The sequence below is a fragment of the Gossypium raimondii genome, chromosome 9, assembly GCF_025698545.1.
Source record: "Gossypium raimondii isolate GPD5lz chromosome 9, ASM2569854v1, whole genome shotgun sequence".
Classification (NCBI taxonomy): domain Eukaryota; kingdom Viridiplantae; phylum Streptophyta; class Magnoliopsida; order Malvales; family Malvaceae; genus Gossypium; species Gossypium raimondii.
Window position 1 is genome coordinate 47,840,299 of NC_068573.1, and position 26,801 is coordinate 47,867,099.

The following is a 26,801-nucleotide window of genomic DNA, read 5'->3' on the forward strand; positions in this document are numbered from 1 at the left end:
CAATAATCTTATAATATTCGGATTAGAAAAAGCAAACTAAAACTAAATTAAATATCATTGTTTTAGAAAAGCATTGTTTTTAAAAGAAAATTTAAAATACTTTTTCCAAATACTTCTTTAAATTTATTTTACTAACTTATATGTAATTAAAAATTTGAACTGGATTTGAACAAGTAATAATTGCATCAAATATCTTCAAATTATGACCTTCATTTATTTTTTAGTTTCAAGCTACATAAGACTTGAGACATAATTTAACAATTAAATTAATAAATTTAATAACAAAAGATCTAATTGATAAACATTAATAGTTCGGGATGTACTTAAAATGTTTTAAAGTTTAAGAATCAATTTAAAATGAGAGTAAGAATTTGGGGATGTCTGGTGCAGTTAAAATTTTTGGAATATCTAATTCAACCAATTAAAAATAGCCACGTAAGAACAAAAAATAACTCCTAATATTTTGATTTGTACTATTTAGCCGTTTAACTAGCCATTAGTCCTCAAAGCTCTGTTTGGCAGAAAGCAGATAAAAGCAAAGTTTGTCTGTTGTGAGTTGCTCGCTCACTTGGCGGCATTTCCCAAGCTCCAAACACGGCTCTTTTTGCTTCGGTTTATCCGCCTCCCTCCTCAAAATTCCCCTTTAAAAAACCCTTGAAAAAGAAAATAAAGGAAAACTCCTACTACTTCACTTGTTCCACACATTTCCGGCCTAACCGTTTTTCTTTCCCCGTAACAATGTCGCGCTCCCTTCAATTTTTCACTCCCTCCCGTGCTCCTTATTTCACTCTCCATAAACTTCCGTCGACATCCTACACCCGGTTCCCGGTAATTAACTTCCCGAGCAAAAAGCACTATATCACTATCACGAAATCGTTATCTTCAGATCTCGATGCAGCGTCATCTCAAGTACTGGATTCCGGAAACGGACAGACCGGAGTTTCGGGGGTTTTATCAGCGGACAACGTGGTGGCGGTTCAGTCTCATGCGCCGTCGGAATCGGGAGCGGCGGCCGGGATCGAGGTTGACGCTGTGACGGAGGCGGAGCTCAAGGAGAATGGATTCCGGAGCACGAGAAGGACGAAGTTAATATGCACGATTGGTCCCGCAACGTGCGGGTTCGAGCAGCTGGAAGCGTTGGCTGTTGGAGGTATGAACGTGGCTCGGATTAACATGTGCCATGGCACTCGCGAGTGGCATCAAATGGTGATCGAGCGGGTGAGGAGGCTTAACGAGGAGAAAGGATTCGCTGTCGCCATTATGATGGATACTGAAGGTAGCGAGATTCACATGGGAGATCTCGGTGGCGCTGCCTCCGTCAAAGCTGAGGTAAAGTGAAAAAAGAAAAAGTTTGATAAAAGTTCAAATCTGTTCATCTCATTAATCGTAAGTTATTTACTTTGAAATGTAGGATGGAGAAATCTGGACATTCAGCGTTAGAGCTTTCGGTACACCGCGACCAGAGCGAACAATTAATGTGAATTATGATGGTTTTGCCGAAGGTTTGTGCTTTATTTTTGGTAAAAACAAATATAATTATGTTGAGTAAACTGACTTATTGGTGATTTAAATAAAATTGTTTGATGTTGGTATATAGATGTGAAAGTTGGAGATGAACTTTTGGTTGATGGTGGAATGGTGAGGTTTGAGGTGATTGAGAAGATTGGTCCTGATGTTAAGTGTAGGTGCACTGATCCGGGATTGTTGCTTCCTCGAGCCAATTTGACTTTTTGGAGGGATGGGAGTCTTGTTCGTGAGCGTAATGCAATGCTTCCTACCATTTCTTCCAAGGTTGTTACTTGTTTCCCATTTTTGCTCTTTGAGTTTTGTTAATTGGTATTGAATGATTTAGCTAATTTAAATGCTAGTTTTATCCTAGGGTATCCATGATTTGTCTTTGGTCACGTATGGTAACAATGGAATCAGACATTAGGAGCTACCAATATTAAGAACTTTAGAGTCTCTTTGAATTGACCATGTGCTTGTCTGAAATTTTCTGTTTCCTTCTTACTGGTATTAATTATTTAACTTGTTAAACATTTTAGCATTTTCTTTTCCCATTCAACAAGGCATTGGTTTATGTAATGTTACAAAAAGAAGTCCAAGGTATGTAAAATTCAAAATTAATAGCTAGAAGTCCATTTGTGAAATGAGGTAGTGGAGTGACCCTGACTCATTCAATCCCAGCAATGGTGTTTTGGATCTGATTTTTGCTATTTATTCCGTAGGTTCTTGTGATTTTTGAAACTTTTGTGGTTCAGTAGTGAAGCATGTCTTTATTGTTTGCCTCCATGCATTTGTAACATTCACTTGATTACCTTCTTCTTCTGTTGTGCTGCCTGCATGTCTTTATCTACAAATAAAGACTCTATTCCTAGTTGCATGATAATATGCTTTTTCCCACTTCAGGATTGGTTAGACATCGACTTTGGGATTGCAGAAGGTGTTGATTTTATTGCAATATCCTTTGTCAAATCTGCTGAAGTGATTAAACATCTCAAAAGCTATATTGCTGCTAGGTCACGTGGTAGGTAAGTGTCATACATTCCCTTGCACTCTTGGAAGATTAGAATAGTTTTGGTCAATTCTTATATTTCGGAAGAAGCTTTAAGGTTCTACTTTTGACGTAGGTGCTACTTGTGCACTTTCAAAGGTTACAAACTAGAATTTGAGACTGAAACTAAGTACTCTTTTAGTAACATTAGTGCTAATATACCAAAAAGGAGTACCATATATCAGTCTTTTTCCTTTCCTGAAAACGTCATCTCAATGTTATGATGCAGTGACATAGCTGTGATTGCAAAGATTGAGAGTATTGACTCATTAAAGAACTTGGAAGAAATTATTCAAGCATCAGATGGAGCTATGGTTGCAAGAGGAGACTTGGGTGCTCAGATACCATTGGAACAGGTTCCATCAGCTCAGCAAAAGATTGTCCAGCTATGCAGGCAACTGAATAAGCCAGTGATTGTTGCTTCCCAGCTACTTGAATCAATGATTGAATATCCTACACCCACCCGAGCTGAAGTTGCCGATGTTTCTGAAGCTGTACGGCAGCGAGCTGATGCTTTAATGCTGTCTGGTGAATCAGCAATGGGGCAGTACCCCGATAAGGCATTAGCTGTTCTGAGAAGTGTTAGTGTGAGAATAGAGAAATGGTGGAGGGAGGAAAAACGCCATGAGGCTATGGTATTGCCGGATGTAGGAACTTCATTTGCAGATAGCATCTCAGAAGAGATTTGTAATTCTGCAGCCAAGATGGGTAAGAATCTTTGGTTTTGGTTCTATAATCCATGTCTAATTATGTGCTTGCACAAGTATGGGTGTGTGAATTTATATCTGCATGCATATATCTATCCTGCATCAATGTGTCATCTCTCTTCATTGAGTTCACTGTGGTCCAAAGTCAAACGAGCTTTCTACATCTTGAGACATTAAACTTTGTTCTCTTTCAGTATTTGAGACAAAAATTTATTTATCCCGGTAGGGTGTAGGTCTTGAAAAGAATTTTTGTAGGGTTATGTAATTTACGTCTTCGTTTTCTTTCTTCAAGTTAACTGTTTTGGGAGGGCATTTGGACTGTTGAGGCAAGATTCATAGTTCATTGTTCAAGCATGAGATTATTGCTTTTATCAAGTTTGTTAAATTTTTTTTTTCAAGTAACGAATTCAGGAAAGCAATTCAACACGGGAATTTGGTAGATAGCTTCATTTATGAACATATGTCAGTTGATTTGTAAATACCTTTTCTAGCTTGTCAATATCTCGTGGATCCGATAAACTATGATAATAAATATCTACCTGCGTACTTTTTTTCTCCTAGGAATTTTATAAATTTATAAAGTTGGTGATGTTCTTTTCTCTTCACCTCCTCTCTTATCCTCTGTTGTTGCCAGTTTTCATCCTGTCCTGTTCTCGATTTTATTTTATTTTCCCAAAAGATGCTTCGATAGTTTTGTTGTAGATGGAGTAAATGATATGACATCATCCATCAGCCAAAAGAGCTGATAGAACTCAGAGAAATTAAAGCCGATAAATATCCACCATTTCATTCTTAGTTTTTCATTGATTATGGTATTGACATGAGTTTGGTTGTGTGATCTGCAGCTAACAATTTAGAGGTCGATGCCCTTTTTGTCTACACAAAGACAGGTCACATGGCATCTCTCCTGTCACGTTGTCGACCAGATTGCCCCATCTTTGCTTTTACGACCACAACTTCTGTCAGGAGACGCCTGAACCTACAATGGGGTCTCATTCCCTTCCGTCTCGGCTTCTCCGACGATATGGAAAGCAACCTTAACAAAACCTTCTCGTTACTCAAGGCCAGGGGAATGATCAAATCTGGCGACCTCGTAATTGCCGTCTCAGACATGTTGCAGTCCATCCAAGTCATGAATGTTCCCTAGAAACAACACAGTATGATGCAAATTATGTTCGTTTTCGAATCCTGCTTGTAGACTCACTTGTGTATTGAACTCGCTGTATCTTTCGCAATCTATTCGGCTTTGATTAATGTTAGGATGAAAATGACTACCACCGGAAAACAGAGGAGCTTGGCTCAGCCAATCTTGCGGTCACAGTTTCACTCAACAAAGGTAAATCAGTTGAATCATTTTGTGACCCCCTAAATTATTTGAAATTTCAACTTCTAATTTGAGAGACATAAACAACCTTTTTTTTTTTTTACTATGTAGTGTGCTGTATGAGGTTCCTAGAAATGAAGAATAATATGTGTGGGGTGCTTTTTTTTTTTTTTTTAGCTTATTGAATCAATGAAGACTTATTAAATGTGAACATTTGACATTAATTAACCCTAATTTAAATGCTTAAAAGACTACTATTGTTAAAACCTTTTAATTATTTTTAATTAATTTGTACAATTTATATTTCTTTTTGTCGGTGTCCAGAGATAGGTGGTACTAAGGCCTCAAAAGAAGTTATTTTAGTTAATATAAAATTAAAAATATTTATCTTTTCTTCGAGCTTTTCACTTAAAAAATTAATATAGATTGAATTACAAGTGAAGTCAGGATTTATAATTTATATTAATACGTTTCAATTTTCTGAAACCAGATTAAAACTTGGTTATTTTTCAAATTTCATGAAATAAAAAGCATTTTAAATACAAAAACATACTCTTTTTTATTCATTAACAAATCAAACACATCTTTAATGCTTCATGCTCTGCATTATTTGAAATAACTTTTATTATTCCCCACGTATGAGCAGAATAATTCATTAATTAATGATTAATGTTATCTTTTAGAACCAAATAAAAAGTTAACCGTTAATTTATACCAACAAAATATGTTTAATTAAGAAAAGTTAATTTCACTATACATCTCTAAATCATAACCTACCTTTTAAATTGACCTTTAAATTTAAATCATTCTAATTACATTCTCAAATTATCGAAATCTTGATAATTAAAATCATTAATTTAAATCTCAATTCATACCTGATATAGCTTAAAAGAATAAAATTAAAGAAAATAAATATTGTAAAAATTTGGTCATAATAATTTCAAATCTTTTACAAAACATTTATCGTCCACTCTCTTTTGTTATTTTACTTTAATTTTAGTTTTAACTTTTAAATGCTATGTGGTAATGTTTTATTTTTTAACTTCATTTTAAATTACACCACATGAGATTTAATATCTTATTTAACGGATACATTAACAATTTTAATAATAGAACTTTACTGATATAATATTGATAGTTTAGGATGTAATCAGAACATTCTAAAATCTGGGATCAATTTAGAATAAAGATTAGTTTGGAGATGTGTAGTGCAATACTGGAGTCTTAATGCTGAAGATTGCGTTTCTTAAAATGGTGTGAACTAAAACGAAAAAAGCAATTTCTCAAAGTAAACTTCAAAGAGCCACCGTATCCTTTTCCTTCAACTTTAAACATCATATTCCGTGGTTCCTATATTCTTGCTTAGTTACTATTAATAATACCCCAACTTGATTTGAGTTACACCAAGCAAGCAGTTAGTTCCTTTGTTTCATTGTTCATCATCATCATCTTCTTTTTCTTCTTCCTCTTGTATTCCTGCCGTTCCCTTTGTCATTAACTTACCAAAACAATGCGATTTTTAGCCACATTTTTTTCTGACAAAACAGGTACTCCCACAGGCAGCCCAATGAAAGTGATAAAATTTTGGGTTGGTCAACAGGAGGTAGCTTCTTCAATTTCTCCAGTTGTTGTTTATTTGACCCATGAAGGTGTTGCTTTAAACACTACCGACAGTTTTGGATTCTCAGATTGTCCTAAAGAAAAGGCAATCCTTTCATGGGCTGAAATGGACCTGAAAATAGATATGGAGAAGACAAAGAAGAGTTGTGTATTAATTCGTGGAGCTGAAGTCTTGGATTTTGAGCAAAAACGAAGTGGGGTTTTGATTGGGAGGAATAATGGTGATACTCTCCATGTTCATTGGAAAGGACCTGCTGAGATTATACTAGCAATGTGCTCGAGCTACTATGATGCTTCTGGAGTTGTGAAAGATCTCAATGATGGTGAAAGGGCGAAATTCGAGCAGATTATTCAAGGCATGGCTGCTAGCAACCTAAGCTGCATTGCTTTTGCACATAAACAGGTTCAAGAAAAAGAATATGATGATTTAAAAGAGAAGAAACAGGTTGATGGAAAGAGCTTGACCTTGTTAGGAGTGGTGGGTATAAAGGATCCATGTAAGCCTGGTGTGAAAAAGCAGTGGAAGATTGCCAATATATTTGGGAGTAAACATCAAAATGATCATTGATGGCCATGTTTGAATATTGTTTTTATTTTAATCTTCTTTTATCTTCTCATTTCGTTTAATATACTGTGTAATTTCCACATAAACAATTCATCCTTCATTTTTTTTCAATACTCTTGTCTCTTTTATGGTATCAAATTTGTTTAATATACTGTGTACTCATACGTGATCGTAGCTTATGTGAACAAATCGCAAACAAGAATATTTAGTTTGTGCTCGATTTTCCGAATAATCCGATCATTTGTGTACTGAATTTGCTGCATCTTTCACCATCAATCGGCTTTGATCACTGTTAGGGAAAAAAAGTTTACCGCCACCGGAAAACAGAGGAGCTTCAACCTTTTACCGCCACCGGAAAACAGAGGAGTTTCAACCAGTGTCACTGTCACAGTTTCACTCAACAAGTTGTGACAAAAAATTATTTCAATTTCAACTTCCAATTTGAGAGACAAAAAACAACCTTTTCACTAATCCTATGTTGCCTTTTGCTGTCTGCATTACTTTAGAATAATTTTTTAATATATAAAGTAAATCCAAAACAGTTGTTTTAGTTGGAATCTTAACGCCGAAGTTTTGTTTTGTCCGCGTGAACTTGGATTAAGAGAAAAAAATAATAAAGAAAACAATTTCTAGGGCAATTTCCAAGAAACCATGTAGTTTTTTCATCAAAATTTCCCTTCAATTTCTCAGAATATGATAATGAAGGAAAAATATCATATACGCGTTTCAGCTTTTTGCTTAATTAGCATAAAACCCGGACTACCTTCATCTTTACTAAATACAAATAAATCAGCTTTACGTTGCTTTGGGTCACTCCAAACTCCGAAAGAGGTTCCCTTTGTTTCCTTATCTACCATATTCGCTTCTTTGAATTTTTTTGCTGTTTTTCAATGAGTACCACTCTTAAATCAAGCTTGCTTTGTTTTATTGCTGTTGTGGGAATTGTGGCTGCGGCTGTTACCATTGTTGTAGTTGCAGTTCCAGAAGGATTGCCATTTGCTGTGACAATGATTTTGGCTTATTTGGGGAAGAGAAAGATGGGAGATCCAGCAATGGTGAGAAAGCTCTTTGCTTGTGAAACAGAGAGCTCTGCCACTGCAATTTGTACTGACAAAACAGGTACTCTTCAAGTGACAAAATTTTGGGTTGGTCAAGAATCTATGGAGGACGGAGGTGGTTCAATTTCTCCATTTGTTGTTGAATTGATCCATCAAGGTGTTGCTTTAAACACTACTGCCGGGTCTCCATTGACAGAATATGAAAAGGCAATCCATTCATGGGCTGTGGTGGGACTGAAGATGGATATGGAGAAGATCAAGAAGAGTTGTAGAGTACTTATTCGAGTTGAAGCCTTGGATTTTGAGCAAAAACGAAGTGGGGTTTTGATTGGGAGGAACAATGATGATACTGTCCATGTTCATTGGAAAGGAGATGCTGAGATGGTCCTAGCAATGTGCTCAACCTACTATGATGCTTGTGGAGTTGTGAAAGATATCGATGATGGCGAAAGGGCGAAATTCGAGCAAATTATTCAAGGTACGGCTGCTAGCAACCTAAGGTGTATTGCTTTTGCACATAAACAAGTTCCAGAAGAAGAGTATGATGAGTTAAAAGAGATGAAAAGGGTTGATGGAAGGAGCTTGACCTTGTTAGGACTGGTGGGTATCAAGGATCCTTGCAGGACTGTTATCTGTTAACAGTGAAAATTTGATAATTTAATTGTAAGTTATATTTGATAATCTGAGCCACAGGATTTGTTTGATTTGGTTTGTTAAAGCCGTCTACCTGGGATGTTGTTTTCTAGAAGAACATATGACACTATTTTAGAATGATACAGTGACATCTTTGGTCTTTCAATGTTTACCTCTTTTGAGACTGAGCCTTTATTTTTCTTTCTAAGGGAAATATATAATTTTTCCTTTGAGTTTGTACTTTGCTACTTAATTGGTCCTTAAATATTTTTTTAACCTAGTTGGTCTCTAAATTTATATTTTGTTAATTAGGTTAGTCTTTTATACTAGCACCGTTAATTTGTGCTGACGTGGTGTTGCTAACTAACCTGATGGTGTCGCGTGGCAGTCTCTCAAAATGCTATGCGGCAAACATAAATTAAAAATATTCAAAATATAATTTTTTCGCACGAAGAATGAACCTAAACATAAATGTATCTAGACAACCAATTATCTAGGTTCATTACAAATGTGTTTGTGTAGTAATTTTAAATTTTAATTTTTTATAAAATATCCTTTTTAATTGTTATTATTTATACAATTTATAAATTTATAAAAATTATTTAAATATATAAAAGCCTATAATATATAAAAAATATAAAACCTTAGAAATTTATAAATATATATTATAAAAATTATTAATATATATTAAAATATATATTATAAAAAATATATTTTAATGGCTTACGTAAAAATATTTTAAAATATATATTATAAATATTTTTTATAAATTTATACGTTTTATAAATTTATATATTATAGGCTTTTATTTATTTAAATAATTTTTAATTTTATCAATTATAATTTATATATTTTAAAAATAAAAACAACTTATTGATATTTTATAAATATATATATATATAATTACTACAAGCACAACTATAATGAACTTAGACAAATGGTTGTCCAGATTCATTCTTGATGTGAAAAAAATAATTTTTTATTAATTTATATATTTTCATGTATTTTTAATTTTTTAAATTTATATTTGTCACATGAAATTTTAAGTGGTTGCCACGTGGCACCACTAGATTGGTTGGCAATGTCACATCAAGACAAATTAACAGTATTAGTGCGAAGGACTATCTTAATTGACGGAATACAAATTTAGGAACAATTAGGTTAAAAAATATAGGGACCAACTAGGTAAAATGGAAAAATTCAAGGGCCAAATTATATTTTACCCCTTTTAAAACTAAATTTGACACTCAACATCTTAAAAAGAGTCGAATTTTACAATCAATCTTTTAAAATAGTCAAATTGTTGTTTTTAACGTAAATATTAAATTTTAAACATGGTAACTCGCATGATAATCCACATGTATTTCATACTTTTTTTCTAATTTTATGAACTTTTATTTTATAAGATGAAATATATGTAGACTGCTTTTGCTGTTGTTACGACAACATCATTAAAAAAGCTAAATGACTCTTATTAAAAGTTTAATAGTAAAATTTAATTTAAAAATAAAAGCGACAAAAGATATAAACGTTAAAAGCTAGATTTGTTATTAAGTCACTTTTATTTTTCCCAATATATTAGCATAATAAATGATTAAAGTTAGGGATAATGTGACATTTGATACTCATACTTTCATAATATATTCAATGTGGTACATGTACTTTGATAATGTCCAATGTAGCACTTGAACTATCAATATGTGTTTTATTACGATACCTAGTGTTAATATTGTTAGTGAAAAATTAAACAAAACAAAAACAAAATAATTTACTTTAAAACAAATAACGGTTAATAAAATAAAGAAATAAATACTAAACTTATAAAAATAAAAACGTAATATTCTCCGTTCATAAATGTTCATTTTCTCTAAAGAGTTTTCTATTTAATATAATATTTTTTATTATCCATATAACTTTAGTAGTTACTTCTTCTTTATAAATAATATGTTCATTTTCTAATAAATTTTAAATGTCTTTATTAACTTTAAATATTTTACTATATTAAATAATTTTACTGATTTTTATGGGTTAAAATAAGTTTTTATCACTTTATCCCACCTATCACAATTACCGCGTACCAAATAGCGGAGTTAAGTCAAAAAAGGAAAAAAGAGGGAATTAACGAATCATTAACAATAAAAATAATAAGATGTGGTGGTATCAAAAAGCGGATTCCGCATTGATCCGAAGGTTCCCAGTGGTCCTTCTAAAAAAAAAAAAAAAAGGTTTTTTTAATTGTTTGTGATTTGTTTTCTTATATAAAAAACATTAGACATTTTTTATATTTTTAAAACCTTATTCAAACTCTTTTCTCTTTTTTATTCAAACCTTTGCTCTCATAATTTAAAAATAGTTTAATCAAAGGGTTTAAGGCTCCTTCCATGTAGTTAGGGTTTTCAACCCCGTCAGTGTCACAGACAATTCACCGAGGGCTTCCTTCCCCTCCCTCTTTATTTCTTTCTTTTTAAAAATAATATTAAAATATGAGATAAATTAAGATAGAACACAAAAATAATATTGAATAGTTATTAAAATCTTAAAACACAAAATTAATGAAAATAAAATTAAAATGAATATCATAATTTAGTGGAGCTCACTCCAATATCCCAATATATATCTTGAAATTTTAAGTAAATAAATATTCTTGATTTGGTTTCTAATATTATTTTACTCAAATTCAACTCATTTTTAAATCTATATTTACTGAAAATTAAATTTATTTTTGAACCTATATATAAATAACATCGCCAAAGAAGGTATCAAAAGCGGATTCCACTTAATCATTTCAAATTATTTTTGATGTAAATTATAATTTTCATATGTTTTGTAATTTTAATTTTAAAAGTTTTTATTTTCTTATAATTTTTAATAATTTCTATATTTTAATATTTTATAATAAATTTTAATAATTTTCTAAAATTTTTATATATGTTTTTTTTCTTTTATAATGAACTTTAACAATTTTTTATATTTTTAGAATGTTTTCTATGTTGTTTCACAAATTTTAAAATTTTATTTGTATCTTTTATAATACATTTTATTTAGTTAAAATATCACGGCTTAAGGAGGAAACTAAAATTGAAGCAATACATAAAACTTTCTCTGTTTCATTGTCTACCATCTTGTCCTTCCTTTGTTGCTTACATTTCCACTGTTTCATTGTCTACAATCTTGTTTTCTATATTTTCTCTCTTTTATAATAAATTTTAACAAATGTTTTTATGTTTTTAATATTTTAAAATGATTTCTATATTGTTTTATAAATTTTAAAATTTTTCTATTTTTATAAATTTTATATTTTATAATAAATTTTGTTTTTTATATCTCTAACAAATTTTTAATAATTTTAAATGTTTTTATAAATTTTAAAATTTTTATAATTTTTATATTTCAAATATTTTTTTAATTTTTATAAAAAAAGTATAGTTTTATGATTTTTAATAACTTTATTGATATTTTATGGGTTAAAGCAACCAGGCTTGGAGGAAATAAGTTGGGAGAATTGAAGCTCATAATAACAAATAAAATACGGCTTGGACGGCTTGGCAAAATAACAAATAAAATACGGCTTGGACAGCTTGGCTCGGAAAAGTTCAGATTTTCGAAATACTTCTTCTGTGGAGGAAACTGAACTTGGCGCAATACATAAACATTTCCTCTATTCCATTGTCCCTAAGCATTTCCGCCTTTCCATTGTTTACCATCTTGTTCTTGCTTTATTGCTTTTCTTTCTTTTCCAATGACTACCATTTTTGAACCAAACTTAATTTGCTCTGAACATACGATCCAAGACCCTCCCACGCCTAGCACATCCGAAAAAGCCTGGCACTCCATATTTGCTTCCAAAAAGTTTTCATCTCTTCTCACCATGTCCCCAACACCCAAAGAAGAAGCCAAAGTTGTTCATCGCTCACCATCTCATGTTTCGGTCAATGTTATGCAAGAAAATCCTCCCTACCAAATTGACCAAACAACTCTCATTGAGCTAGTGAAAGAGAAAAAACTTGAGAGATTGCAGGAGTTTGGTGGCGTCAATGGTGTGGCTTCTACTTTTGGAACTGACACTCAAGTTGGCATTTCGGGTGGTGCCGACGATGTTGCACGCCTACGCAATACATTCGGGTCCAACACCTACAACAAACCTCCAACAAAGGGCTTTTTCCATTTTGTGATTGAAGCACTTAAAGAACCCGCTGTAATGATTCTTTTGGGGTGTGCAGCTCTTTCACTTGGGTTTAAAATCAAAGCACATGGCCACAAAGACAGTTGGCATGAGGTTGGAAGCAATTTCGCGGCGGTATTTCTACCCATTGTTGTTTCTGCTATAAGTAACTATATGCAGAACCGACAATTCGAGGAGTTGTCAAGAGCCAACAACAATATTCTGGTTGATGTTGTACGCGGAGGTCAGCGCCAACAACTTCCGATGTTCGATGTCGTTGTTGGAGACATTGTGTGCCTAAAGATGGGAGATCAGGTTCCTGCTGATGGGTTGTTCTTAGATGGCCATTCACTGCAAGTAGATGAATCAAGCATGACTGGAGCAACTGAGCATACTGAGGTAAATAGCAGCCAAAATCCGTTTCTATTGTCGTGGACCAAAGTGGCTCATGGGGACGCTCGAATGCTTGTTACTTCGGTTGGTATGAACACAACATGGGGCCAAATCAGCCGTGAAACCAATGAACAGACACCTTTACAAGCACGTTTGAACAAGCTGTCCTCATCGATTGCTAAGGTTGGCTTAGCAGTTGCTTTCCCGGTTCTTGTTGTTTTGTTGGTTCGTTACTTCACAGGCCATACAAAAGATGAGAAGGGAAACCGGGAGTTCAATAGAAGCAAGACAAAGACTTCTGATATTATAAATGCTATTGTGGGCATTGCCACTACGGCTATTACCACCGCTGCAGAAGGACTGCCACTGGTTGTCACACTGACTTTGGCTTATTCCAAGAAGAAAATGGTGGCAGATCAAGCAATGGTGAGGAAGCTTTCTGCCTGTGAAACAATGGCCTCTACCACCACAATTTGTACCGCCAAAACAGGTACTCTCACACTCAACCGAATGAAAGTTACAAAGTTTTGGCTCGGTCAGGAATCTATGGAAGAGGGAGCTTCCTCAATTTCTCCATTTGTTGTTGATTTGATTCATCAAGGTGTTGCCTTAAACACTACTGGCAGTTTTTACAGAGCTTCTCCAGGAACAGAATATGAATTATCAGGTAGTCCTACAGAAAAAGCAATCCTTTCATGGGCTGTGGTGGAACTGAAGATGGATGTGGAGAAAACGAAGAAGCGTTGTGCAGCACTTCAAGTTGAAGCCTTCATTCCTCAGAAAAGAAGAAGTGGTGTTTTGATTGAAAGGAATGATGATGACACTGTCCATGTTCACTGGAAAGGAGCTGCTGAGATGATTCTAGCAATGAGTTCAAGCTACTACGATGCTTCAGGAGTTGTGAAAGATCTCGATGATGGTGAAAGGATGAAATTCGAGGAAATTATTCAAGGCATGGCAGCCAGCAGCCTCAGGTGCATTGCTTTTGCCCATAAACAAGTTCCAGAAGAAGAGTACCAAAATTTAAAGGAGCAGAAAAAGCTCAAAGAAGACAGCTTGACCCTGTTAGGATTGGTTGGTATAAAGGATCCATGCAGACCTGGAGTGAAGAAAGCAGTGGAAGATTGCCAATATGCTGGAGTAAACATCAAAATGATCACTGGTGACAATGTTTTCACTGCAATAGCCATAGCTACCGAATGTGGGATTCTCAAACCAGGTCAAGACTTGTCTAGTGGTGCAGTGGTAGAAGGTGAGGAATTCAGAAACTATACATCACAAGAAAGGATGGAGAAAGTTGAGAAAATCCAAGTCATGGCAGGATTCTCTCCCTTTGATAAACTTCTCATGGTGCAATGCTTGAAACAGAAAGGGCATGTAGTTGCAGTCACTGGAGATGGCACAGATGATGCACCTGCACTTAAGGAAGCAGATATTGGTCTATCAACGGGGATTCAAGGCACTGAAGCTGCGAGAGAGAGTTCGGATATCGTCATCTTGGATGATAGTTTTGCTTCGGTTGCGACAGTCTTAAGGTGGGGAAGATGTGTTTATACCAACATCCAAAAATTCATTCAGTTTCTGCTCACCGCAAATGTTGCTACACTTTGTATCAACTTTATAGCTGCAGTATCAACAGGTGAAGTCCCTCTAACTACGGTCCAGCTATTCTGGGTGAACCTATATATGGATACATTGGGCGCTTTGGCTTTGGCCACTGAGCGGCCTACAAAGGAGTTGTTGGAGAAACCGCCTGTTGGTCGAACCGAGCCTCTCATTACAAACATCATGTGGAGGAACCTACTAGCTCAAGCTCTATACCAGATAGCAGTGCTACTTACCTTACATTTCAATGGTGAATCAATCTTTGGGGTGACAAAGAAGGTTAATCACACATTGATCTTTAATACTTTCATGCTTTGCCAGGTCTTCAACAAATTTAACGCAAGAAAGCTCGAAAAGAAGAACGTATTTAATGATATGCACAAAAATAAGATGTTTATAGGAATCACTGGGGTAACCATTGTTCTACAAGTGGTGATGGTGGAATTTCTTAAACGATTTACAGATACGGAGAGGTTGAATTGGGGACAGTGGGGAGCATGCATCGCCATTGCAGCTGCTTCTTGTCCTCTTGGTTGGGCTGTCAAGTGCTTACCTGTTCCAAAGAAACCCATTTTCAGCTATCTAAAATGGAATGTCGCGGGTTTGGATCAAAATTCGTGACCAATTTATATATAATTTTCCATAAAGGTAAACTAATTAGATGAGATTTATTTAACTTATTTGAACTGTTTCCTGAAATATATGAAAAAATTCATTTATTTGAAGTTTTGATAGTTTAGTAAAATATCTCAGTAAAACTAGAGTTACTTTAGTGAATATTGTTAATTCTAAGGGATAAGATTATATAGAGTTTATCTTAACTGTCGATGTAATTTAAATTATACCATTAGATATAGGAGAGCTCAACCATAAATAAAGGTTTTTTCCCTCATTTGTAATAATTTCATTTAAAGTCATTAAATATATTTGAACATTTGGTGTGCTTAGCTTTCTTGTGACTTTTCTGGTTTATTCATTTTTCTTTTTTATTTGAGTTTGCTTCCTCTTTATTTTAGTGCTTAAGAGAATTCTCACTTCTGAGACTTAGGCTAACTTAGACGGATTTAAAATAAAGAAATTGCATAAGATCGTGCGGTTTGTAAACTAAAATTCTAGCCCTGTGATAGTTAGTAGTAGAGGTAATCTTCAAAGGCATCGGTTGAGATGACGAAAGGAGTATACATGAAGATTGAGCCTAGGGAGACCTGTAGTTGGGTAAAAAAAGCTAATAAATTGAGATCATTTGTAAATTTTAAGGTTAACTCAGCCATCAATTTTTACATATCATATCGATTTTATCATAATTTTAACAAGTTAATATCAAAATTTATAAATAATCTCAATTTGATCTTAATTCTAAAATATATAAAATGCATAAATATTTTCAAAAATATAATTAATTTATAATTTATAATTTATAACAAAACTAGTGTCTTCTATGTGAAGGATCTCAAACTTCTAGCATCTCCAAATGCTTAATGCTAAATTTTACTTATTTTCGAACTTTTATATTTAAATATTTTTGTTTAATGTTAAAAATAATATATAATATATAAATAATTCAAAAATTTAAAAGTTCAAAAATTAATTTTTTAATAAAATTCTAAAATATATAAATGCAAGTTTTAATAGCGCCACGTGAATAGTCAACACCGATCAACATTCGATTAACAGTGAGTCAAAATTAAAGGTATTTTTTAATTTAAATTTAATGTTTTTATCTTAAATAACCTTAAATTTCATGTTGAACATTATGATTGGTTTGATGTGTCACATGGCACATTCTAATTAGAGCCACGTGGCGGCTAATTTTTTAACGCTATTAAAAAAAAAAGGTTGAACCAAGTAACACAACCTTAGTTTAAGTACCAAAGTGGAAAACTATACATAGTTCGAGAGCCAAATTGAACATAGTAATATTCATTATTATTGTTGAGGCTTCGAGAGAACTTTTGATGTGTTGTTCGCCACGCAGTTGATTGGTCCTCAAATAGTCAAAAGTGTTTCCTTCAATGGGGTTTTATCTCCCATGCTTTATCAAGAGTCAGCTGCCGAGAGCATATGCCTAGTAAACCTGGTTCACAAAGTCAGAAGTGCCTCGGTTGGTGGCATTCACATTTGTTTAACTTATAAACTTTTGATGGTGCATTGCTTGAAACAAAAAGGCATATAGTAGCAGTCACAGGGGATAGCACAAATGCTGCACCACTACACCAGCACAGAGGGAAGCAGATATAGGTCTATCCATGGGAATTCAAGGCACTGAAGTGGCGAAAGAGAGTTCGAATATCGTCATCTTGGAGGATGATTTCGCTTCAGTTGCTACAGTCTTGAGGTGGGGGAAGATGTCTGTATACCAACATCCAAAAATACATTCATTTCCAGCTCACTTTAAATGTACCACTTTGTATAAACTTCATAGCAGCATAGTTCTGTTGGATTTGGGAGTGATATTCAGATACAAATCTCTCAGTAATGTAGACTCTAGGGTACAGAAAAGAATTCTACTCATATTTTTTTAATTACGTATGGGTAATTGTAATTGTATATTGCTTGCACTTGTAATATACCTATAATTTTACTTCTAAAAACTTCTTAGAATTATGTTTTTTTCTTTAAAAATTTTAGTGGTGATTCTAAGATTTATCCTTTTTAACATGTTAAAAGAACTTACCATCAAGGTAAATGCATATTTTTATTAATGCTCAATTATATTTAACATTTATTTTACATTAAATTATCACTGGTGACAATGTTTTCACAGCAATAGCCAACTGCAGAATGTGAGATTCTCAAGCTTGATAAAGACATGTCTAGTTGTGTAGTGGTAGAAGGTAAGGAATTCAGAAATTATACACCAGAGGAAAGGATGGAGAAAGTTGAGAAAATCCAAGTCATGGCAAGATCCAGCCCCTCCGATAAACTCCTCACGGTGCAATGCTTGAAACAGAAAGGGCAAGTCATTGCAGTCACTGGAGATGGCATAAATGATGCCCCAGCCCTCAAAGAAGCAGATATCGGTCTATCCATGGGAATTCAAGGAACTGAAGTTGCGAAAGAGAGTTCAGATATCATCATCTTAGACGATAATTTCGCTTCAGTCGCCATAGTCTTGTGGTGGGGAAAATGTATTTATACCAACATCCAAAATTTCATTCAGTTCCTGCTCACTGTAAATGTTGCTGCACTTTGTATCAACTTCATAGCAGCAATGTCAGCAGGTGAAATCCCTCTAACTACGGTCCAGCTATTGTGGGGGAACCTATATATGAATACATTCGCTGCTTTGTCTCTCGTCCCTGAGAGGCCTACAAAGGAGTTGATGGCAAAACCACCCATCAGTTGAACCGAGCCGCTCATCTCAAACATCGTGTGGAGGACAATACTAGCTCAAGCTCTATACCAAATAGCACCTTACAATTCAATGGTGAATCAATCTTTGGGGTGACACATTGATCTTCAACACTTTCATACTTTGCCAGGTCTTAAACGAATAGAAGCTATTTGTATGAATCATTGGGGGTAACCATTGTTCTTCAAGTGGTGATGGTGGAATTTCTTAAACGATTTACAGATACAGAGAGGTTGAATTGGGGACAATGGGGGAGTCTGCATCGCCATTATTCTAAATTTTAATATATAATTTTGATATTTATCCCTAATTAATTTGCCCTAATTTTATACAAGAAATAAAAATTGCATTGCCGTTATTCTAAATCGAATTTCCTTGTATTCATTGTCAAATTGAATGGACCTACAATTTGACGCTCATATTTGCCGGTACACCAAGAAAAAGGGGCTGTGCAAGTGGACTTGAAAGCCCACTTCAAGTTGAAAGCCTATTTATATAATTATGTTATTTTTTGTGTGCATTATATTAGATTCCAATTTTTGAGTTTTTGTTTGTTTTTTTTTTTGGTAGAGAAAGATAACACTCCTATTAGCTAAGAATGAATAAAAATAGTGTTTCCTTCATATAAGGAATCATGAGTATCCTCTTCTAGCAGTCGTATAACATACTGTGATGGAACTATAAACAAAACTATTTGGTTTAGCTTTCCTATTGTCGCATTTGTCAAACAATCACCTATTTTGTTACTTCCTGACAAGACATGCCTTATTATTGTGCATCTTGTTTCCAATTTTTGGAATTTTATATTTTAATAAATTAAATATATTCAAGCTAAATTTATTATCGAAATATAAATAATTTGAATCCAATGTGAATCAACTTAGATTATCATTTAGATAGAATTATGCTCAAATAAAAGTTTAGGATTATTTGGATGTTAATTAAAGTTTTAATGGTTTATTTGAGTGGTAATTAAAATTTAAGACTCTATTTGATTGCAGTAAAAATATAAGGCTCAGGTAAAAAACGTGACGAAGTTTAAGGGCTTATTTAATATATTAGTCTAATAAAACCTTAATTGAAATTAGGTGTGAAGTTAGAATTATGCAACTAAAATTGAATTATAATACTTTTGAAGGTATCATTATATTAATTTATAATTTTAAAAACATTATAGAGTAATTTTACCATTTTAAGGGTCAATGCTTTGAATTAAATATCATGAATTAAAGTATACCAATAGGTAAAATTATTAAAATACCAAAATCATATATAATATAGAGGTAACTATGACGTGTTCACGGGCCGGGCCTATAAAAAAATTTGGCCCGCATCCTAGGTCCAGCCCGAAATATGGGCCTAGAATTTTGTCCAGGCCTGGCCCGAGAAAAAATCCTAAGCCCGGCCCGGCCCATTTTTTTAATAAACACCAAAAATTTATTTTAAAAATAAAAATTAAAAAAGTATTTTAAAAGTATTTTAAAAATAAAAAATAAAAAATAAATATATTTATTATATCGAGCTAGGCCGGGCCCGGGCCAAAAAAGCGGTGCCCGAGGCCTGACCCGTTTTCTAAATGGACCTCGTTTTTTACCCAAACTCATATTGTGGGCCTATATTTTTACCCGAACCCTCCCATATGGGCCGTCGGGCCGGGCCACCCGGCTCATGAGCACCTCTACTATGTGCCTTAAATTCTGTATATAATATAAAAAATTAATTCATTTATCTAAAACTAGAGTTATCCATGGGTCAGATTGAGTTCAGGTCGAGCCTTAATAAAATTCTAGGCCCGATTGATAGGCTCAGGCCCTACTTGAAAAATGAGTCTAAATTTTTGCTCAAGTTCGACCCAGATAGAAATGCAAAAATTTGGACTCGACCTGCCTGTATTAATTTTTTTATTTTATTTTGTATGTAATTTTTTTAAATATATATAATATATCAAAAGCACTAAAAACATTATAAACAAATTGAAAATAATTTTAAAAAAAATCTTTATACTTAAATAACACTAGGATAGGTATAACTTAACAAGGAAATACCTCTAAAATAGTAACAAAATTAACAATAAAACAAGAGATATATTATATCCAAACAATAACAACAAAATAGTAGCAACATAATAGTAAAATGACAGCAAATAGTAAGAAAGCAAAAGCAAAACAATTGGTTTCCTTTGCAAATTTGGGTCGGGCCCAAGCTAAAAAAAACTTTACTTGAGTCTTGACCTATTTCCTAAACGGTTTTTTTTTTTGTTCAAACCCATTTTTCAGACATCTATTTTTATCCAAATCCTCTCACTTCTCGAACGAATTTTCGATCCGACCTATAAACAAATCTATGTAAAACTATCCATTTATCATATAATTTCTCATTAATAACCCATTATTTTAACTATCATTGTTTTTTGAAACAAAAAATCTAATATACTAACTCAAAACGAACTCTTATTTTTATTATTTTGCTGATAGTTTGTTTCTTGTTACACTTTTTAGTTCAAAGTAATTATAATCATGAGAAGTTGTAAATTAAAATCAATTAAAGGTGCATATTAAATAATTATTAACATTTTAAAAATAAAATGAATTTTTGTAAGCATTAAATAATATCATAGGATCATAATGTAGATGTCGCACTCAAACTAACCACAAATGGGGCCAAAATTTTATACATATATAAAACACTGTAATGAAATAGGTAATTATACAATTTATTTTTCTTGAAAGTGGACCTAACCTTAGAGAGGGTAAAAAAAACAAATAAATAAAACAATATTAGTACAAAGTTTTGTTTGGCTTTGCCAAAAATAAAATAAAATAAAATAAATACCCAAAAGAAGAATCCAAACCACAACAGTCCCAACTGCCATCATTTCATATAAATAGCTTTCTTAATCAAACACCTTTATGTCCTCATCAGTCATCGTCTCCATTATTATATACATGGGGAAGCAAATTTTCCATGCTTTAACACACCAATTTTGTTGTAATTGATACAAACAAACAAGGTCTTATTTTCATAATTAATGGAAGGTATATTGTACAAGTCAAGTAAATATAATGTAAAATTTCTATATTTTTAAAATTTCAAAATACAGATTCCAATTGTTAACACTTGTTAAACTAATTTGTGTGAGATTTTAAAATAAGAAAATACTCGCTTGATAACCATGTAACTAAAAAATAAGGTTGTAATAAAATTTAAGTTTTACAAAATAATCTCTTGGATTAATTTATGGAGAGAGATAAAATTAAAGTTTGAGATGACGTTTAGGTAATCTCCTTGCAAGAAATAAGACAATAATGAGATTAATTAGGTGCATTTTAAATTCCCAATATATATATATATCACAATTAAGAATAAATTTAAAGTATGATATGCACCTACTAATTTAATATATGATTGTAAGAAGATTAAGAAAATATTATATTTAAGCTCTTATCAATGTGACTAAAGCAATAGGCAATAACTAGGAAAGCAAGAATTTTATTAATTTTTATGAACAAAAATATATATTTCTCTCTTTTTGTGGATCCTATTGCTTGAGAAATCTTAAAATAATATATTAATAATAGGATAGTGATACATACATTGACAAAATGATATGCCTTCATTATTAATGTCTTCTATCACTAACTTCAAACTTTAAAATACATAGTTATTGTCATCAACAATTTTGGGTCTTTAATTTTTTATATTTTTGAATTTAGTATTAAATTATTGAGAAGAAAGAATTTGCTATTAAATCTTTATTATTGTCAATTCTTAGATATAAACTATTAAAATTCCCATAAAATTACAATTCATAATAATTCCATTCTTGAGAATTTTTAATAAATTAAAAACTTTCACAACTCGTATATCAAATAATAATTCATAAAAATCTCGATTATTTTAATTTTTTATAAAAAGGGAAAGAAATTTAAAGTGTAGTAACATGTTTTGTTATATATATTTAAAAAAACAAATATAAATATAATATAATATAATAAAAATTTCAAGTGGGTGACATAATAAATTAAAAATTACCTTAAAAAAGTACAATCTGCTTAGATTTTTAAAAAGCACAGCTTGATTAGGTACAATTTTATTAAAAGTACAAAATGAGTAGATAAATTTGATTAGGTATTTGGAAATTAAAGATACAGATTAGGCTAACAAATAAGGTCTTTGTGGGTGGAGAAGATAAGAGGTAATAGTGGCACTCATACTTTATGACATTTGCTCCTATTTGGTTTTAATTGGTTGCATTCAACATGACTTTATGATCCACTTATGATAGTTTCAATTTTATATTATTTATATAATTTTTTGGTGAATTACAATAATAGAGTAAAGAGTAAATAACAAATGCGACTAGCGCGACTTGAATTCAGGCCACACCTGGGATGGTGAACACCTTTGACCATCAGGCCATCATATGTATTCTCTATATAATTTTATTTAATAATTTAATTGTGAGATTTGATAATGAAGGTAAAAATTTGAATGGAAATTATTGATAATTTATATATTTTTAATTTGTTACATATTTTATGAGTATAATTTATATGAATAAAATATAAGAATGGAATTTTAAAAACTATAAATCATATAAATTTATATTTGTAAAATATTAGGGTGGTACTGGTGACCAAAGTTTGGCCAATTTGTATGATGGCATTAGCATATTCCAGAAGAACCATTTCTTCAAGAAAGAAAGAAAGAGAGTTATCTAATTATATATTCACAATATCATATCATAGTTTAAAAGAATGATTGGTTTTAAAGGTTAAAATATGAAATATATTTTTTGTATATTTGAAATTTAAATTTTAATAGTGTAATTTCTATATTTTTAAGATTTAAAATGTAAGTTTAATTGTTAACATCATTAAAATTATTGTATTAAATTGGTGGTATGACATTTTCAATAAAAATGCTCACTTGGTAACCATAACCGTATAATAAAAAGATGACATTATAATGGAGCTGGTTTTAGTAAAAATTTAACAGTACAAAAAATTACACTTGCTTTTTCAAATTAAAGAAAAAAAGTAGAGGATTAAAATTTTGACAATAAAAATAGAGGGACTAAATTCTAAATGTATAGAAACCACAAGGACTTAAAGAATATTTTAACAATTGTTTAAATTAAAAGTGGTGGGTTGGAAATGTATTGGGTTGGGTTAAGGCAGTTCGCTTGCAAAGATATGCTATTTCCTTTTTCTATATACAAATACTAATAGTGATTTTCTCAGGTTAAAGTATTTGGGAAGTCCCTGTATTACAGGGACTATATTAAATTAGTCCTCTATTATTAAATGGATCAATTTAGCCCTTATACTATTAAAAAGAAGCAAATATGTCTAAATTGTAATAGAGTTAACATTTAATGTATAAAAAATGTCTTGAATTTGTTTTCAATTGCAATTTAATTACAAATAAAAGATTTCGTTTATAAAACCATAAAAACTTTAAATATATTAATTTTATTAAACAGAAAATGATATTTTTATATAGTAAATGTTAACTCTGTCTTATTTGATTCTTTTAATAGTACAAATACTAAATTGATCTATTTAGTAATAGAGAGATTAATTTAATCAGTCCCTATATTAGAGGGACCTTTTAGGTACATTCACTAATTTTCTTAATAGCAAAAGGAACAAAACTAATTATATATTTGAAAAATATATAGAAAAGTGATTCTATTAAATTTATAAACATTATAAAAACTTCAAATTAATTACTAATTAACTATTCAACAAATTTAAATATTTGATTTGAGAAAGAACAAATTTAAAATTTTCAAAAGTTTTTCCATTAAATTATTGTTTTAACTTATTATGTATAAATATTACAATGTCTATCTAGAGAAATGATGGTATGAAACAATGATATTATTCATTTTCAATAGTTTAATGTCGTGTTAGCAATTTAATCTTGAATTATAGGATTTTCATTTGGATTTAATTTTTTCAAGGTGAAAATCTTGAACTTCAGGATGAATTTGCTAATGTAGCATTACACTATTTGGAAAATACTACAGATGATGTGGCGTCATTGTTTCATACAATTATTTCCCATTTTGTCATATTTCTAGATATCTTATGATTTTTAGAACAAATAACTTTAATTATTTATCTCATAAATTAAAAAAAGCTCTACTATATATTTTTTCAGTTTTATAAAAGTAAATTTTCATCAATAAAAATAAAAATCACTAATTAGACTTTAGCTTGAATATAAGGTTGATACTTGAGATTTGAAAATTTTAAAACCCTATTTTCGAGTCATAGTATGCGTAAATATTATGTGTAAGTTTTCGGTCCATATTTTATTATGATGTAAACATGGGAAAATTTACCCTAAAAATGATAAAATTTTGATTTAATCCTTCAAATTTTACATTTTATTATCGTAAAATTATAATTTAATTTCGCCCCTAATTTTTTATTTTTGGTTTAAGCCTGGATGTAAGTCTTCTCGTATTTGAGTCCTATCTAAATTTATTGTAGTTTAGGTTGAAATATTAATTCGATCATGTTATATAATAATCATAATTATAGTTGCAATTATAATTGTATTTTAAAAAAATTACAATTGAGCTCTCACCCACCAATTACACCAATTAAACTGTGAGTAATGAGTAAGAAATGTGACAAAATTTGATGAATGAGATAAGTGAAGATATATAAAGCAAGTTTTATGGGAAAATAAGATCTAAGGACATGAATAAAGATATAGATGAAAGATTTCAACTAAAATAAAACCTTTAATTATGCAATCATCAAAACGCACAAAAGGTTAATGCTTTTTCTTTCATTGTCCAAAGAAAATTTATGTCTAAATTCATGAATTTTAAATTTTGAATTAAATTAAATTAAATGCATAATATTGTAAATCAAATAAATTGATTGAGAAATACTTTTAACTAAGTGGGTTAAAAAATTTATGAGTGTTTTATGTTATACTTAAAAAATAAAATTCCATTTTTAGCATTTCAAATAATTACTTATTTATAAATTATATTTAAAAAATCTACAAATATAAATATTAAATTCATAAATATGTTTACATAATATTACAACTTATGACCTTTGAGGCGCCTTGGCTACCTAGAGTCGAGTTTCATCCTTTGTGATCACTATGTCTAGATTTCTCTCAAATTTACTCTGGATTTACGTCCATAATATGCTGATTTGATTTAGATATATTATGGATTTAAGTTTGATTGTACTTTGAATTGATTTCATTATAATTATAATTGGTGATTTTTTTTATATATATATTCATGAGCATCTTCATTCATTTTGCGGTCTAAGTTTAGTCTTGTTCTGGCTGAAAGTGATATTGAGATAAAACTCTCTGTAGACTCCAAATTTTGAACTTGGTATTTTACATTCAATTAGCACTTAGACATAAAAAAAAAATTACAACAAACCAATTAAATTGATTGAATCGAAAACTAATAATTTAACAATTTTTTATTTTTATTTAAGTTTCTCTTAACATCGATTCAAAGCATGTGAATCCCTAAAGTTAAAAAAAAATCTTTTATAAAAAATTGATAAATAATATTGAAAAAATCAATAATATAAATATGCATAATGGAAGTAAGTTCCACTAAAGTGAAATCAATTAAGTCTTGACACATCAAAGATCCAACATTGTGCATAAAAAGAAACATAAAGCTATTGGATTAATGGCTTGTTTGTAATGTATGAAACATGGTTTAGGCTTTCCCATCACAATCTTTGTGCATAAATGAAGAAAAAGAGAAGATTGAATATTAGGTTTGGCCCCATTAGTGTTGTGTGAGGAAAGTGGAAAACTAGGGAGGGCATGGTGTTTCTTTTTCAAACTTTTTGATTATTGTTTGCTTCCCCTTGAATATAGGGATTTTGTTGGCAATAGCCCTACATCTTTCAAAAGTGAAAATGAAAATTCAAAAGGTTTCACACTAATTAACATTAGATGCCTTCCTTTATGTGATCATTTTCCCTACTATGCCTTTTGTATTTTTCTTCTTCCATCAAAATTTTACTTTATATATTTGTCCAAGTTATTCATTTAAGATGAATTTGAGACATGGTTTTTCTTTTAATTCGGGTTAAGCCGATCTAACTTAAAGTAATTATAAAATATATAAATATTAATATAAAAATATCTTTAAAATAGTAAACTAGACTATTTGAATTACCCTAACTTTACTCCAACCTTGGCTTGAATGAACATGTGTGAAATAATTCAAATAAGAAGAAAAGGTCGAGACCCAATCCAAAAATCTCTATTTTTATAAATTTTAAAACTTTCTCATCCTCAACTTACATATAGCAGGGTAATGCGTTTCAACACACTCAAACCCACGTCTTCCTACATTGACAACAATATCCATGCCAATCGAGGTAGGACTCAATCGGCCGATAAATTATTTTTAAAATTCCCTAAAAACAGAGTTAATTTTTTTAAAAAATTCTCTGAATGCATGCATCTTAAACTTATATATGATGTTCACTTCCAACGAAATTACTCTAATGTTCTTTCTGTTCCCACCGTTTTTGGGGTATGTTTGCTTGAATTTATTAACTTACTAACACTAAAATAGCAATTTGAGTATTTTCTAACATAATCATATTGGGTTTTAGTCACCCAAAAAAGAAAATGCCATTTAGTCCTTAAATTGGAAATTAGTAAAACTTATGGTGAATGATTTAGGCGGATTTGGAAATTCTAGAATTTGGGAATTAATTTTTCTAGTGCCTAGTTTAAAATAGTCCTAGTCTCACTATAACTCGAGTTTCTAAATTGTTTAACTTTTGAAATTTCTATCAAATACGTAG

General features: G+C 31.4%; 3 protein-coding genes across 3 annotated transcripts; all 3 read left to right on the forward strand.

Moving 5' to 3' along the window:
• Nucleotides 1–583: 583 nt before the first annotated feature.
• On the forward strand, nt 584–4,752 carry LOC105800563 (pyruvate kinase isozyme A, chloroplastic). Its single transcript, XM_012631763.2, has 6 exons — nt 584–1,329; nt 1,412–1,502; nt 1,598–1,791; nt 2,410–2,531; nt 2,784–3,262; nt 4,107–4,752. The coding sequence occupies exons 1-6, from the start codon at nt 739–741 to the stop codon at nt 4,406–4,408; spliced, it is 1,779 nt and encodes a 592-aa protein (XP_012487217.1). The 5' UTR covers nt 584–738; the 3' UTR covers nt 4,409–4,752.
• Nucleotides 4,753–12,200: 7,448 nt separating this feature from the next.
• Nucleotides 12,201–15,340, forward strand: LOC105797766 (putative calcium-transporting ATPase 13, plasma membrane-type). Its single transcript, XM_012627691.2, has one exon. The coding sequence runs from the start codon at nt 12,201–12,203 to the stop codon at nt 15,240–15,242; it is 3,042 nt and encodes a 1,013-aa protein (XP_012483145.1). The 3' UTR covers nt 15,243–15,340.
• Nucleotides 15,341–17,484: 2,144 nt separating this feature from the next.
• Nucleotides 17,485–18,203, forward strand: LOC105797767 (calcium-transporting ATPase 12, plasma membrane-type-like). The gene has a single exon (XM_052620540.1). The coding sequence runs from the start codon at nt 17,491–17,493 to the stop codon at nt 17,965–17,967; it is 477 nt and encodes a 158-aa protein (XP_052476500.1). The 5' UTR covers nt 17,485–17,490; the 3' UTR covers nt 17,968–18,203.
• Nucleotides 18,204–26,801: the final 8,598 nt, after the last annotated feature.

Bases quoted from the DNA above. Each gene is read 5' to 3' on its own strand.
- LOC105800563 (XM_012631763.2), top strand. From the start codon at position 739: ATGTCGCGCTCCCTTCAATTTTTCACTCCCTCCCGTGCTCCTTATTTC. The intron at 1,330-1,411 runs GTAAAGTGAAAA...TTTGAAATGTAG, and splicing joins CTGCCTCCGTCAAAGCTGAG to GATGGAGAAATCTGGACATT. The intron at 1,503-1,597 runs GTTTGTGCTTTA...GTTGGTATATAG, and splicing joins TTATGATGGTTTTGCCGAAG to ATGTGAAAGTTGGAGATGAA.
- LOC105797766 (XM_012627691.2), top strand. From the start codon at position 12,201: ATGACTACCATTTTTGAACCAAACTTAATTTGCTCTGAACATACGATC.
- LOC105797767 (XM_052620540.1), top strand. From the start codon at position 17,491: ATGGAGAAAGTTGAGAAAATCCAAGTCATGGCAAGATCCAGCCCCTCC.